We start from the raw sequence: 16504 nt of genomic DNA, 5'->3' as shown, positions 1-16504 counted from the left end.
CTCCCTTGGTATGTTACCCGTCTGTTTGGCCAATCAGTCTACGCTCTTTCCAGCCGCTTCCCGAAGCCTGCTAGAGGCTAGACTATAGCCGCTTACGGCTAGAGCCTACTAGCGAAGGAGGCTAGCCGATGGGAAACGGTAGCCTATACCAGGATTCGGGAAGCTGGTCTCTTAGCGGACCAACTCCCCTGACATGTTATCTGTCTACATGTATTTGGCCAATTTCTACTCTTTAGAGCCGTTTCCTGAAGCCTGCTAGACGCTAGAGCCTAGAGCCTGCTAGCTAAGGAGACTACCAGACCTCGGGAAGCGGCAAACTGTTCTCTTTAATAGCTAGCCAACTACCCTGGCATATTATCTGTCTATTTGATGAGCTTTTACTCTTCCAACTGCTTCCCGAAGCCTGGTAGAGACTACCTGCATTTGTCCTCCTACTCTCCAAGCAGAGGTCTGGGTTTGGGGTTATTTTTAGCGTGTTTTTAGGCTTTTTTATCGGGGTTTCTCTTTTGCACTGATTTTTTCAAATCAAACCCAATGTTGGTGGAAAAAAATTCAGTGCAAAAGAGAAACCCCGATAAAAAAATCCTAAAAACACGCTAAAAATGACCCCAAACCCAGACCTCTGCTTGGAGAGTAGTGTCCTCCGGCTGGAAACTATTACCTTATGTGGGCATGACCAGTAACGGTTGTTGTGGGTTCGGTCAGGCAGAAAATCAGCGGTCACGCCCAATAGGACATTACAAACACTTCTGCTGCTAAAATTAGTCCCAAGAGACTTTGAAGATAAATAAAACGTTTTGAAGGCAAGCCAGTAGTAACAGTAAAACTTTAAGGGAAAACGTTGATGGGGGAAAGTTGACAGGTGACATCTGTTTTTTTTTTCGCTGGATTGAAATCTCAGTAGAAATATAAGCTTTTAAAATTGCCCCAATAAAAATATATTTGTACTGAAAACGTAAGATGTGTTACGTACTGGGAAAACCCCACTACTTCAGAACTGGCTGTTTTATACTCTTCTCCATTTTGAATCATTCTTTGATTCTGAAATATTGTTATACGTGTACAATGTTTATGAAAGTAGACCAGATTCTAAGTACAGTTAGTAAAACTGTTAGATATTTTTAGCTGCACCAACTATGTATGTATGTTAGCATCACCAACTATGTATGTGTATTTTGTCATAGTACGTTGTACCCGCTACATCTGTTGCACGATTAAGTTCTTCTTCTATCAACATTTTTGGCGCTTTCTGTTCAAAGAATATTCAACGAACCGTCCGCCCGTCCTACCTAAGATCTAAGTCCATCCTTCTGATTGGTTGGCATCAGACGCGCAAAATTCGAAGGGCGGACATATCCCTTCGCGTCACGTGTGGTGAATAGAAAGTCGGACGCCTTTGTTCGGCAAACAATACCCGTCTCCTGTCTCCTAAAGGGGCCCTTTTCGGGAGCTGCAAAGTCAAGTTTAGCACTGCGATCCATGCATGTACACGGATTCCTTTCTTTCCAAAGTTTTCTTACAAGTTCAGGAGTGACTTGTGTTAGATAAGATAAAATATTATATTAAATAATAGGATATGATATAGAAGAGGAATTCCACAAGAATTGTACATGATACAATGTATGGCAGTAACTACTAGTATTGAACATGGTACAAAAAAGGTATGAGATAAAACTTAGCATCCTAATCACTAAAACAACAAGGGCCAGCACAATATACAGTAGGGCTACTCATGAGATTCTGTATACTTTACTCCAACCAAGGACATTATACACAGACCCCTCCAACCTAACGAAATTTTAATGTGTATATCAGTAATTCGTGTTGTCGTGAGTACCGTCCTACGGTGACCACTTTGTATATTTGTTATTTTGGTCAAGGGTAATTACTTTTAACTAATTAGCACATTGTAGTTGCAACCAATTCAGGGCCTATGCCCTGCGAGATGTAACATGTGCACGACGAACAATAAACCAGTATTATTAACCTCACTGTCCGAACTGCTAGTAAGTCGCGGCGGGCGGCCTCTTTGATGCGTAGCGGACGGATTCGCCAGGTATGAGGGCGTGACGCGGCCCAGGACAATAACACCATCCCGTGCCGTGAGATCTCTACTCACGTACAGCAAGCCAGGCTCCAAGGTGACTGACTCAGACCGCTCATCGCAATAGCAACCCATCCCCGAGTTAAGTCCCACCCGGCTGAGCTGGTCCCACTATATTAGCCACACCCAGCCGGTGGTATAACATTCCCGGCTGCCGCCCAACAACCCATGCACTGTGTATAGTTGTACCGCATGCACAGGGCGCGCAGTACGTAACCCTCGCACGGTGTACACGTACGTATAGCCAAGTGCAAGTTCACGGGGAGAATTATTAAGGATTCCCCGAAACCGTCACAGTTTAATATGAGCGACGACGACGACTCGGCCGGGCCCAGGGTAGCGGCCTACCGGCCCAAGCGCAGCACGGACTCGCGCTGGGTCGAAATCCAGAAGAACACTTTCACCAACTGGGTGAACGAGTCGCTGAGGCCTCGCGGGGAGGCAGTGGGAGAACTGGGGGAGGACCTTCGCGACGGGACCCGGCTGGCCACCCTGCTAGAGGCGCTGTCCGACCGCAAGATTCCCAGAGTCAACCGCAACCCCGTCAACAACCTACAGAAGATGGACAACGTGTCCCGGTGTTTGGACCTCATGAAGAAAGAAGGCATCAAGACAGTCAATATCGGTAAGTTTGGGGGGAAATACTAGTTGTAGTTCAAGTCTGTGCGGTCATCTTAAGGTTAACTCTTAAGGTAAAATTATTATTCCGCTCTTTGACATGGCTTAGGACACCCCCTTGTTGACTCGAAGGCCCCACATTTTGGACGAGGCAAGGCTAAAACATGTAAAATGCCTTCACCTCGGGTGTTCAGATCTTACATGCCTGACCGGTCGCCTTTTGTTGCCCTGCCACCGGGATCATTGCTGTACCCTCAGGGTTCCGCTCCTAACGTACTAGTCTCCACCAGACTTCTTTTGCAGGCTGAATAAATCGTAGAAATCGGCCTAAAAAGAGTATTAATTGGCGAGAGAAGGTAGCCAGCCATCGACGATCAAATTGGTCGATGGTCGGCTACCTTCTCTCGCCAATTAATACCCTTTATAGGCCGATTTCTACGACTTATCCAGCCTGCAAATGAAGTCTGGTGGAGACTACTAAACGTACATTTCTGCTCAATTTTCCCCCGCCAAAATTATTACACTAAAGACAGTCTTTGAAGTCTTTCCACGCGGACGTGCCAGCGTGTCGTCTTGCGATGTTTTTGTCGACGCGACAAGATTTGTGCCAGGGACGTGGCCAAAGTCGAGAGCAGCAACATTGTTGTTTGATAATCGATTTTGAACTCTGTTTTTCTGTGCGTCCGTGACTGCCTTATATGTGTTTTGGGCTCCATTCTTGGGCAGTGCCAAAACCAATGGCGAAGTGTTTCTGTATGTATGTGTGGTACCGATCGTCTTATTATTTGACAGGGTGCGAAATTGTCATTTCACAGCATGTTTTTGGGGAATGCGGCGTTAAGTTCATAGTGAAACCAGCGCACAGCTCAAGTGTTTTCATCGTCCATGATATATTGTACATTTTAAGGACAAGAATATATAGGAATGGTATGGCATACAAATGTTTTAAAGTTTAAAAATAATTTGTGTCACCATTGTCTCTCTCTCACATCCTTGGTATCACTTGTAGTGCACAATTGATAGATCTTTCAGTAAGTCATTAAAATGAGTTTTAGAAAAGGCCAGTGTATTTTCTATATTTTCTGTAAGTTGAGATCATGTCAATGACCTTCTTATGACCTCTCAATGAAAATAAGTGGTAACAACCTAGAAGTTCACTACTATCCACAATTTCATTGCTATCTTTAACAGTATGTATATGTTATGTCCACCAAAACTTACTTTTCTTATTCACAAGTTCACAAAAAAATTTATAATATTAATATCAGGTCACATATTGTGAAGCCTAATAGAATAATAGAGCCCCTCCCAATGTGAATTATTTAGTGGCTCTTGGGAGGGTCTTTATGGAATGCTTTATTAAATATTCTACGATATGATTTCTAAAATGTATTTTATACTAGTATTTTGAATCATCAAAAGGGGTCAATTTTTCCATGATGTAAAACAATGTTTTCTTACCCTGTACAATTGGCGGAGAGGGGCTCATAAACTGTTAATGAAATTTCCACACAAAAGTAATCTGTAGGTTCTCAAATATTCAAACATTACCCTTGTCTATATCATTTATAGTATACACCTGCACAGCTCCAAACTTACCTGCACTACCCTGCATATATATATACCCAGGACATGGACCAGTGCAGGTTAGGTGCAGCTAGACATCAGAAATACCTACACAGCCTCAATTTTTACCTGCACTAACCTACATACACCCAGTACATGAACCAGTGCAGGTTAGGTACAGGTAGACATCAGAAATACCTGCACAGCTCCAATTTTACCTGCACTAACCTGCATATACCCAGTACATGTACCAGTGCATGTTTGGTGCAGGTAGACATCAGAAATACCTGCACAGCCCCACTTTTACCTGCAATAACCTGCATATACAGGTAGTATGTTGAGCCTTGACTAGATATCCTTGGAGAGAGAACTGTCACAGTGACTCACTCTATAAGGGCACCTCCCAGTTTCCCTGTGCCTTTGTGTTAGGTACAAAGGTGGGAGGGACAGTGCATTAAGCATTGTACATGGGACAAGGGACTGTTCATTAACCCCTGTAATTCTTCAATCATACCACCCATCAAATTACCCCGTTTTTATTGATGATCAGCAGTGCATGGAAGGGAACAGTACTTACAAAATTTACTTATCAAATGGTATGCTGATACCACACCCTAGTACAATGTCTAGCACATCAATTGAAAACACAGGAAGTTAATATACATGTTTTGAAAGTTACCAATTGCTGGTAAAATTCACAAAATATTCCTGAAAATTAAAAAAATTTAGGTACTTAGAATGTTCAAAAGTTAAGTGGGAACATTGTGATACTACTACACCTAACATTCAACTTAATTGAATTTTGTCAAAAAAAACCTCAGCTTCCCAAGAATAGAAAAAGAAAACCAAAGAAAACATACAAGTACTATTACCAGGTAATAGATTGTTGTAGGCTCAGGATGGTATTATATGATGGCAAGAAAATGCATGCATATTTTAGATTGCAAGTTTCTTTCCTGTGCCTGGCTTAGGAAGCCAGGTCCCAATGGGAAAACAGCCTTTGTTATTCCAATGACTTGTACAATACAGAGCAGAGGAGCCAGCCAGCCATATTGTTCCACACTTGAAAGGGAAACGCTGCAGTGACAACAAGATTTTAAATCAAACTGCTTTGGGTAGCAAAACATGTCTTGGCACTGTTTTATAAAGAAACTGACTGCTGTGTCACTGGAGTTTTTTTTTCAAATTTAGGTTGACTCACCACACTAAATGTAACCAGTGGTTAGCTTTGGAGGTTGGTTGAAATTACAGAGTTATTGAATGTCAAGCAATTGAGTTGTTACCACAGCTTTGAGATATATTCTATGGGAAGTGAACATTTTTGTCTTTTCTTAAAACTCTTTGATGATGTACATTCAGGTAAATTCTTACATAGGGATGGTCTACTGCACATACATGTAAACAGAAGTAGAACAGTAGCTACAAGCAATTGACCCCAGCCAGTATTGTTTGTTAGGAAAGGTCAGATCCTTGCCCCAGGGCCCAGTACTTTCATGGTGGGAAGGTGGGAACAGATACTAAAACTTGTCCCTGGGCCTTACTTGTGACCCTTGTTGGAAGTTATCCAGTGAAAGCTGTCACTCCATTACATACAATACATGTTTTAAGGTTGCATTTTAATTTTTGTAGAATTTAGTTTTCCACAGCTTATTATAAAAGATGGCATTATTAAATTTAGTGTTTTTATATCCATATCTACTTAAATCTTAATGGATAATGCATTTAATTGGGCTATTTTTTAACTCTTTGAAAAATTTTTTTTCACTTTGCAAGTGAAAATATCCAGTTTCAAAGTACCTTGTCAGTGCCAATACATGCAGTCATCAAGGGATAGGTTTTTTATGTCGTTTTTTGTAATACCAATTGTGTTCATGCATGTTCTAGTTAAAAAAAGAGAGACCATCGTATTATAAAAGTGTGAACCCAAATCTATATTTTGCAAAATACGCTGTTGTAAACTTAGACCGTAAACCTGGAAAGCTGCCATCTTTTTTGCCACACAGTCATCTGGGGATTTCATAAAAAATTCATCAAAAGAAAACAGTCTACTCAGGTACATTTCCTGCCCATGCAGGAGTGACCTTTGCATGTTTTTCACCAGGACAAAGAAACTCTGGACAACAATGGCATGGATTAAGCTTTAATAATTTGAAGACTAAATTGTTTTGACAGATGCACAGCTCGTATTTTTCACGTACTAAGTCAATTTAGGTATATTTTAGCTTCTAAATTATATTAAAATAGAGTCTGACTTTAAATCCGGGCAAAATTCCAGAATGGTTTATGATGAAAGAGGATTTTCATCTGACTACAGTATTGGAAAGGCAAAAATAATTGATTTTTTTGGTTATAAAATTTGGATGTACAAAAATAGGAAAATCACTTTTCAGGAGTGTCAACTCCATGTGTTAGAAATAAGAGCTAAATACAATTTCTTGAATGTGACTCAGAACTGTTAGGCCGCTTACTTTTCAATGCAAGCTCACTAACAGTTACTCATAGGCAGTGTGTATGTTCGTTTTCGCAAAGTGGCATCATCAAAGATTAGCGTCTAAAATAATTATTTTTACACTCTTGATTGTTTATCAAAGCAAAGTTGAATCAAACCAGAACTTGAAACAATTATACCGGTCTCTGTGAGGCAAGAGTGTGATTGTTACGATGGAAAACGTTACTTGTTTTGTATTGGCTGTTTCTAGCTATTTACGGGTGGTACCCAAAAAATAAAGACATGGTGCCAGATGTCAATATCAGACAGATTTTGTCATCCAGAATTAATCTTTTGCTTTGCCACCTGAAATTGCAATGAAAGTGCCTTTAAGGCTTGTAAGATTTTTTAATATTTTTTTTATTTATTCCAACATGCAAAATATACAATACATAGTGGTGACGCACTCAAGCTACATGCCCATATTCACGTCACCACTGGACATAAAATAAAAATTACATCACAAAACACAAAACATGGGAATCGTCCAGGTAACGAGTGAACAGAGTTTACTAATAGGTTTTAAGATATTATAAATGAAAACAATAGTATAAATCAATTGTTAAATTGCTTGGTTTCAGAGAGATATAACTGTGAAATAATTAGTATTTGAGAGTTGAGTTTAGATGAAAGTAAAGGTGATTCATTAAGTAACAGGTATACAAAAGCACTATCGGATAAGTTGTTAATATCTAAGGCCACACCAATTTAATTTGTTGGTTCTCGGATTTGCCTCTTAATTTTTTTCTGATTTGCAAAAAAAGATTCTGGTTCTGAATCAACTCAAAAATGCTCATATTTTGCCCCCAACAGTTGAGGAAATTCCTTTTCTTCCTAGTTGTTACAGTTTTTTCCATCTATCAATGCAGTGGTTTGATTAAAAGTTCAAAATTTATACTTTAAATTTTAACCCAGCCTTTTTTGTTGACTTCATGGCTCATATTGTAGCATTTGGGGCTATAATAGGATGCCTAGACCTGTTTTTATTTTATTTTTTTTTGCCCTGTCGCTTCATATTTTTTCTGAAAAAATCTGAGAACCAACAAATTGGTGTGGCCTAAGGCTTATAACTGCAAGATCATTGTTATTGTCTGACGAATGTGTCTCGCTCGACACCTTAACCATCCTCCCGTACCCTCATCAGCTGTGCTCATCATTTATTGATAACTAAGACAAGTGGGACTCTTAAGAGCAAAGGTCGTACCTGAAACACACGATGGACTGCTTTTAAATGACTGTGGAAGACAAACCAACTGGGAAAATTGTAATTTAAGCATTTCATATCCAAGGAATAGCATTATATTTTCCTTCTCTTGGCCTATGAATATAGATGTCTTCTTTGTCTAGATAGATAGATGGTCATCTGTATGGAACAATGCTGATTGTAAAATGAAATCAGGATCTATAAGATACTTTCATGGTCAGCCCCCGCAATTAGTAATATCACAAATTTTCACAAAAATATCAAGGTAAAAGATATCACATACAGTCATCTGAAACTTCATATCTTCATAGTGTACTTTTTGTGACTCAAATTAAGTATCACTGGAAGTTTACAGTAACCAAAACGGTCCTCTCATTTAAGTTTTATTTTGACAGTCACTCGATGATGAGCTTGCTTGATATACATGTACTAGTAACAGTCAAAAGATAGATTTCTTAAGATTCTGAAGTGTATCATACATGTGGTATAAATTAACCAATCCTGGGGTCAATTAAGGCCAAAGCCATCTTAATGAAAATTTTACTATTTCATAACTGTAATGTACTTTACTATTTTATAACCATAGCCCATGGGGCATGGTAACTGTCGTGTGTGCAGTATTTATGACGCATTAAGAGAGTTCTTGGATGGAAGCACTTGTTACAACATTCCTACACAATAGCGTGCAGCACAGAGAGTAAGTATAGAGTCCCTGTCCTTGGGGGAGGGGGGCCTCATGCATTTACCATGAACGCATAATCTTAAGAGCTTAAGTACACAAAGGTTCAGATGTAAAATGAAAATTACATTTAGTGATAAAACATCAGCAAGCAACAGACTCTTGTACCAATACCTGTGGAGTCAACAGTATTTATTACTGATAAATAAATGATTTCAGACTCACAGCTCAGACAATTTCACGTGGATGTTTTTCTTCATCTAAATCATTTCATTAGGATCAAAGATTTTTTTCTCCATTTAATAGATTGAAATAATCGGTGAAACTTGAGAAATGTTTTTTTTTTCAATGATGATGCCTCCTTTGCACATTTTTTTTAGTTGGATATTCTTTATTCTAGATTTAGGGACACCCCATAAGCCACCGGAATAAGATGATATCATTGGCGCCATGTTTTAACTGCATCCAGACTCAATCTTATAAAGTGCAACTTAATATTCTCAATGGCATATCATAGTGCAAATAAAAGTGTGCCGCAAGGACATTAACTTTGTGTGCAGTAAGTGAATCAACTGGTAATGACTAAAATGCTTTGTAGGTGTTGAGCTAGAAGTTAAAATAAAGAGGACCTGAGTGTATGAAATGGCCTACCTTAAGTATAAATAAAAATCATACAGGCACCAGAACGGGGAATAGTAAAAATAAACTCAGGGTGGAATGTATTAAAACATGAAATAAAGGCAAGACCCATAAAATGGTCCAATCTGCACTAAACTGAGTTCTCCTGACCACTAAGTTTGAAATCACACCAGGTTTACCTGGCAGCAGGGCTGGAAATACTGGGTGCATGTTACCTTCACCTTAGTGTACCCAAATTTGGAGCTGTGAACCCAATTTTTTTTCTGTGGGTGCACCATTGTACCCAAATATTTTTGGAGGTTTACGTAATACGTAAAGATGTTAGATATATAGTATTATACAGCATATTCTTAATATCTAAGTGTCAGAAAAATAATCAAAGTCATTGTAACAGTTGTAGTTCTTTTTTTTAGAAATGATGATTAGGCCACACCAATTTAATTTCTTGGTTAACGGATTTTTCTAGAAAAATAATGGAGCGGGCGGGCGAAAAAAAAAGAAAATAAAAACAGGCCTTAAGGCATCCTATTATGCCCCAAAATGGTACAATAGGAGCCATGAAGTCAACACACTAGGCTCGTTCAAAATTTAAACAGTGAATTTTGAACTTTTAATGACACCATTGCATTGAAAGATGGAATAACTGTAACAATTAGGATAAAAAGGACTGTTTTCAACTGTTCAGGGCAAAATATGAGCATTTTGCAGTTGATTCTGAATTTTTATTTGCAAATCCGAAAAAAATGAAGTGGCGAATCCGTTAACCAAGAAATTAAATTGGTGTGGCCTTATGCTTATTTTTATATGGTGCACCCAAAAGAATTTTTGTGTAGTACCCAATTTTTTAGGTTGAGTGCACCTATTCCCAAAAATGAATTTCGAGCCCTTACGTGGCAGAAGACCCTGGGAAGAACTCTCCTCTTGGGACAATCAAGACAGTCAATGGCCCGTGTCTCTGTCTGCCTGACACTCAATTATCCTTTGTCTGCGAGTGTCGGGATGTTCTCACGGCCTGTAGTAAGATCTGTGAGTTCTGTGCCTGGAGGCTATTGGACAGATAAATTATCACAGGAATGCCACGTTCCCTTCTGAAATTTTTCTGAAACTGTCCCAAGGTAATTTTTGTCCATTTTTCTGGCTGATGCTTCAGCATACTGTCCTCAATCTTTGAGAAAGTTAAGAATTCTATCTAGAATTGCATTTTTTGGTGATTGGAATGGAATGTTGTGTTGTCCTTAAATCATTGACCTTTGAAACTTCAGGCATATCCGCTGTCCTAGGCTTCGAGTCCTTGACTGCTGAAGCTACATTGAATGGGATTAGCTCCATTACTGCTTTAAAAAAATGAGTGTTTGAGAGATCTCTATTACAGCACCCTGAGGTATGCACAGTAAGATATTGCAGGATATTGCAGATACATATATCATTCAACCCTTTTTCCTGGACAGGTAGCAACGTGTTTTATTTTTGACCAATTCGTTGAGTCATTTGTATTCTGATTGTACTATAAGGCAAAGAAGAGATTTGCACACTTGAATGGATCTGAGCAGCAAGCTTAACAATCTTCCGGCAAAAACTTTTAGGATTCAAGTACAGCATAGAGATACAAAAAGTCATGCACTATTTGGAATATGAAATCTGTAATTTGATCGCTGCACGGGTAGACATGTTTATCAACATTGCAAAATTATAGGTAACCAATTGTTCGAAAGACGATCACAACACGAGTTCAATGTTTGGTTCAGCGAGCATTACCAAAGGGAGGGCCTATTGCCCCGAGGGCTTAAAAAGTGTGGGAAAGTTAAGTCAAAGAGGTTTTGTGTTCTATACTAGTGTAACAGGTGGTTGAGAACAGGCACAGGGGGTGTCACTACCTGAAACCTGTATATGACAGTGAGTGTCTCTTGTCACGTGATCATCCCATCAAGTCAGGTGACAAGAGAACTCGAAGACAAGATCTTAACCAGGTTGAAGAAGAGACAGAGTGTGTCTCGAAAGCTCCCCAGTGTAGCTGAACTTTAGTTGTGTGTTTTGGTATAATTTATTTGTCAAAAGGTGGTTGAGAAGTGTTCTCCAGATAGAGATCTGTGCGTCAAGTGTCCCTGGTATCAGGTTCTTGAATTTATAGAAATCAGGAAATAGTAATGAAACTTGTAATCTTAACTAGTAGGAACTAAATACAGTTGGATATTGTATGTGAAGACCTGGTATTAGTAACTTTTCACAGGTCATGGAATGTAAAGGACAATTATTGTTACATAGTAACATTTTCCCAATGCATACATGAAACCTAATGTTTACGTTCAATATATTTGACAGTGTGATACAGAGTTTTCTAACTTTGTGATACAGAGTTTGCTGACTACATTTTGTGCCATAGCAGTAATGGAGGTAAAGCAAATTTAAATTAATTCTAATTTCTTCTTAAAATTATCTACAGTAATCTTCATCTTGTCTAAAATCTGCAGGAAACGAAGATGTGATGGAGGGAAACGAGAAACTGATGCTGGGTTTGGTCTGGACACTGATCCAGCACTACCAGATCAGCCGGGGCAGCGGCGGGCAGAAGGGGTCCAAGTACTCCCCCAAGAAGCACATGCTTCTCTGGCTGCAGACCGTTCTCCCAGAATGCCGCGTCACCAACCTGTCCACAGACTGGAATGATGGGATAGCTCTAAGGTCAGTGGAAACAGGTGTTATGTACTTCAAATGTAGCAAGGCCATTTGAATGAAAGCTCATCTGTGTTGGTAGAATCCATAGATTCTGAACTGTTGTAGAGTTTAATCTTTGTTCCAACTCATAAGCCTTAGGGTGATTCTGTCTTCCTGCCACTTTACATATTACACAGGTTAAAACTTGACAAATAAATCTACTCCATGTTGATAGATATTATGACAGCTGACTTCTGCATTTGTATCTGTATTAAAGTCTCAGTATTTATATAAATGCCTTTGCCAAGAAACTTTGAATGTCAAATAATGTTTTAGATGCCATTTGTGTGTGTACGTCGATGAAGGTTAGACATCCAGGTAATACGATACGCCGAAAAACAGTTACTCAAGCAACTGGATATGATTTTGAAATCATATCCAGTTGCTTGAGTAACTGTTTTTCGGCGCATTTGTGTGTGTGTTTGTGTGTGTCTGTGTTTGTAGACAGCATAACTCATATTTTGGAAAAGTTTTATTATGGACCACCTGGCAGTGGTACTGCAGCAGAACTTGAATCATTAGGTATTTTCCCCAATCTCTCCCGCAGTGCCCTTGTTGACTACTGCCGGCCTGGCCTGGTGCCTCACTGGAGGAGTCTGAACCGCCAGGATGCCTTACAGAACTGCCGCAACGCCATGGACATCGCTGAGAGGGAGTTCAACATTCCGCAGGTAATGGCATGGCCATATTCATCAAAGACTGTCCTGCAATTTTAATCTTGTAGAATTTGCAGTCTAGCTGACTGACAGAACCAACCACTGAAAAAGTTCCAAGACAGCTTAATTTCAGGACAGGTGTTTTCTACTGGTCTTAAAATGTTGACAGCTGTTGCTGTATCCCAGGAACCAATTGTTTATCGATGACGTTTCTAGTCTGGAAATTCAGGCATTTGGGCTCCATGTTGACAATGTCTTAGTTTTTATATTCTGAGGCAGTGATGTGTATATCACTGCCCCAGTGATGCGTATTTATCAAATTTTGAGTTTTTGTGATACTCACTAGCTAATTGGACTACCATCGCTGCTGTTTGACAATTTTCCAATCGACTCTGCACTGAACAAAATCTGTCTTTCTCTGCCCTAACCCCAGGTTGTGAGCCCAGAGGACTTCTCAGACCCGTCCCTAGATGAGCTGTCTGGCATGACATACCTGTCCTACTATGTGAAGGAGGATGGACCAGGCTATGACGCTGCACTCGAGGCCCTCAACAGCCTGGTTCCTGAGGCTAAGGTCATCAACTTTCAGGTGAGGAACAGAAATTATGTAGAATAAAGAGTCTTTTTTACACAACCAAGTTTCTTATCCAGCTGACATTTCTGAAACCATCTGTCACCTTTCTCAGGGCAATTCTGACTGTTCACATTGCATAGCGCAGGTGTCACTGCCATAGATACATTCCCCAGTACAAAGTATTTCCATATCTACACAGTTGACAGTCTGACATCTTGACTTCCAGTCATTCTGCCTGTCAATCTTCCCCCACCCAAGTGCTGTCAACCTACTCTGTCTGGATGAACAGACCCACAAACCCACATCTCAGCCACCAAAAAACAATACATCCCAAAGATTAAAATTCCCATGTGAAGAATCATTTCCTGACACCACTCCACCCTTTCAATTTTATTTCCATGACCTGACCATATCCTTACCTATTCCTGACCCCTATCCTCAAACTCATCTCTAAGAATTTTATTGGATCCCTTTAACTTTTTACCTGGCTGGTAAAATACACATCTTCATTTGAACTTGAACTTTTGTGGCTTTTTCATGGTGCATAAACTGCTTCATCCATCTAATAAGCAAAGATATCTTTGACTTGGGGTCATAAAAATGGAATTAACATTTAAATGAGCACCATATATCCATGTCCTAAAGCTAAAGCAAGACATTTACGGTAGTGCATCAGTCCTTGTGGTTAAGGAGTCTATTTGTAGTTAAGAATAGCTGTTCATTACAATCAGGATGATAAAAAACCTAACCTAAGTCTGTGCATGCCTCTGATAACAGCTCTGTCCTTGGTGCTGAATGTTACGCCAATGGAATAACAATGGAAAAATTACATATTATAGGCAAAAGTGGCTGAAAAAATTGATGTAAATGTTAACTAATTTAATAAAAGAGACCAGGGCCTGCTTTACAAATTGTTTGATGGGTGTATTGAGAAGAATCCAACAAAATAAGCTGGAAAACTTTTCCTTACCACATATTTTTGTCATCAATCATTTTACTATAATCAGAATGATAAAAAACCTTATCTAAGTCTGTGCAATGCTGAAAGTTACTCCCATGTATTGACAATGGAAAAATCACATTTTATGGCCAAAAGTTGCTGAAAAAAATTGATGTAAATGTTAACTAGTCTAATAAAAGAGACAATGGCCTGTCTTACAAATCATTGGATTGGTGCATTGTAAAGAATTCACCAGAATAAGCTGTAAAGACTTTTCGTACAATGTATTTTGGTCTTCAAAAACATGCAAGTTGCAAGAGTGATTCTGAGACTGGATATATTTTGTTTGATAGTCTACCTGAATCTCAGTGCGAAGTCATAATGCAAGCTATTGTATGAAGTGAAAGAGCTTTGTGCTGCTGTTTCATGTAATGGGTGCAAAATAAGCTGGAAAGACTTTTTTATGTATTTTGGTCTTCGAAAACATGCAAGTTGCAAGTCTTAGAGTGATTCTGAGACTGAATATACTTGTTTGATAGTCTACCTGAATCTCAGTGTTAAGTCAAGGCAGGCTTTTGTATGTAGTGAAAGAGCTTATAATGTGCTGCTCTGTTTCCCAACTTAGTGAGCCAGCAAATTGTCGGATCACAGCTGTTACAATGACGTCAAAGTGGTGGAGAAGCAGTTTCTCAATGCTACATCGATGAGGCTTTGTCAATTCATGTTTTTGTTTCTGATATATTTGAACCTACTAGTAAGACTCTGCAAGACAACACTACTGGTAGAGATATTCTGATTGGAGTCTCTGTTACAAACTCTGTTCAGGATCTCCAGTAGAATCGGCAATTCTATCAGATCAGAGTCTCAACCCTGACAAATATATTGCCATTGTACGTCGAGGAAGGTTAGACATCCAGGTATTACGAGAAACTGGATATGATTTTGGAAACGGTCAGACGTTTCAGCTAGTATCCACTAGCTTTTGTCAGTGACTGACTGAGAGACCAGAGGAGAAATGCAGGTTAAATAAGCACAAACTATTGACTGACAATTTGGCATATTGCCATAATGATTGTATATGGGACAAGCCATTCTTGCCATTTTTTTCAGTAACACTTACAGACCAGACTGACAGACCATAAGTCCAAGTCTACATAAATGGATATAATAGCATATCTATAGGCTTTGTTAGTGACAAATATAACTAGCAATTTAATTGAATTCAAACAAAGCTAACTGCATGTAAACACATCCAAATTTGCACTCGGGAGGCTTGACAGCAAATACTCAGAAATTCGTTTTGTTAAAATCGACGGTCTCATTTACAAATCCAGATGTTCCTTGTAATTGTTTGCCTGCAACCGTGACATTACGTTGAGGCCCTACATACGCACATGTAAATAATGCCACGTTCCTCTGGGACACATTAACATTTAGGGCTAATCACCAAGCTGGTGAGATATATCAAATTAATTGGTGAATAATGTACATAATGTACCACACAGATGGATGGTACTCTTGACCTTCCTTTACCTGAAGGTCGTTACTTGTAGTTAGTGCGGTGTTGTACACATTTTTCACACAGTGGCAGTTATGGCTTAGACGTGCTTGAGCCTTAAATAGGCTAATTTAACCTGAGAGTTGTAATTTACCTGAGAGTCGCAATTCTTCAGGCAATTGCTTATTTTCACCCTGGATATTTTTCTTTGGAAGGAAACTAAATGACAGACTGGTACTAGCAGCAGCAGTTTTATATTTCAAAGATTCTGAAAGAATATTATAATTATTATACTTATTTTGAATTATATTCGGTATGCATCTTCCAAAATCCAACAAGGGGACACTGTGCTGTGCCAAAAATATTCAAGCAACTTTCGTCAGTGACACTAGAGAGTTCTCAGAAGAGCTGAGTTTTGTAAGCACGAACTACTTCTACTGTGTTGCTTCTTCAGAAAAAAATGTATCAGATTCTGACAGCAAGCTAAATTAAAAAAAAACATTTAATACTGTAGCCAAATGCTATTTTGTACATTGAAATGCCCACATTCTCAGATAATCAAATTTGCCATGCACATTTTTTCTACTGTTAGTGTTCTTAGAACAACGAGTAGATTTATGAGCAAAAGCATGACCTTGGAAGTGTAGCCTTTCCGGTGTTTACAAAATAAAAGGGACATTTCACACTCTTCAACCCAACCTCACATTCCAGTCCAGCTCACATCAGTTGCCTGGTAGTCACCCATGCATGACAGTGGTAAAGACAGTACCTTCTTCTGTTGTCTGCTCAGCTTTGTAAGATAGCAGGGAATTTCAGGTCACTAAGA

The 16504-nt window shown here is 39.2% G+C and overlaps 1 protein-coding gene across 1 annotated transcript in view; it reads left to right on the top strand.

The window, feature by feature from the left end:
* The first annotated feature begins 2123 nt into the window (after window positions 1-2123).
* LOC109484983 (filamin-B-like) overlaps window positions 2124-16504 on the top strand; it is a 68904-nt gene continuing 54523 nt past the window's right edge. The window contains exons 1-4 of the mRNA XM_019788356.1: window positions 2124-2729; window positions 11767-11977; window positions 12558-12681; window positions 13100-13255. Of these exons, the coding sequence (XP_019643915.1) occupies window positions 2408-2729; window positions 11767-11977; window positions 12558-12681; window positions 13100-13255 (813 nt within the window). The 5' untranslated portion in view covers window positions 2124-2407. The remainder of the gene's footprint in view (window positions 2730-11766; window positions 11978-12557; window positions 12682-13099; window positions 13256-16504) is intronic.

Source organism: Branchiostoma belcheri, unplaced genomic scaffold, assembly GCF_001625305.1.
Source record: "Branchiostoma belcheri isolate BF01 breed outbred unplaced genomic scaffold, Haploidv18h27 scaffold72, whole genome shotgun sequence".
Lineage (NCBI taxonomy): Eukaryota > Metazoa > Chordata > Leptocardii > Amphioxiformes > Branchiostomatidae > Branchiostoma > Branchiostoma belcheri.
Note: the sequence above shows the minus strand (reverse complement) of the source record. Positions and strands in the feature narration are given on the sequence as shown.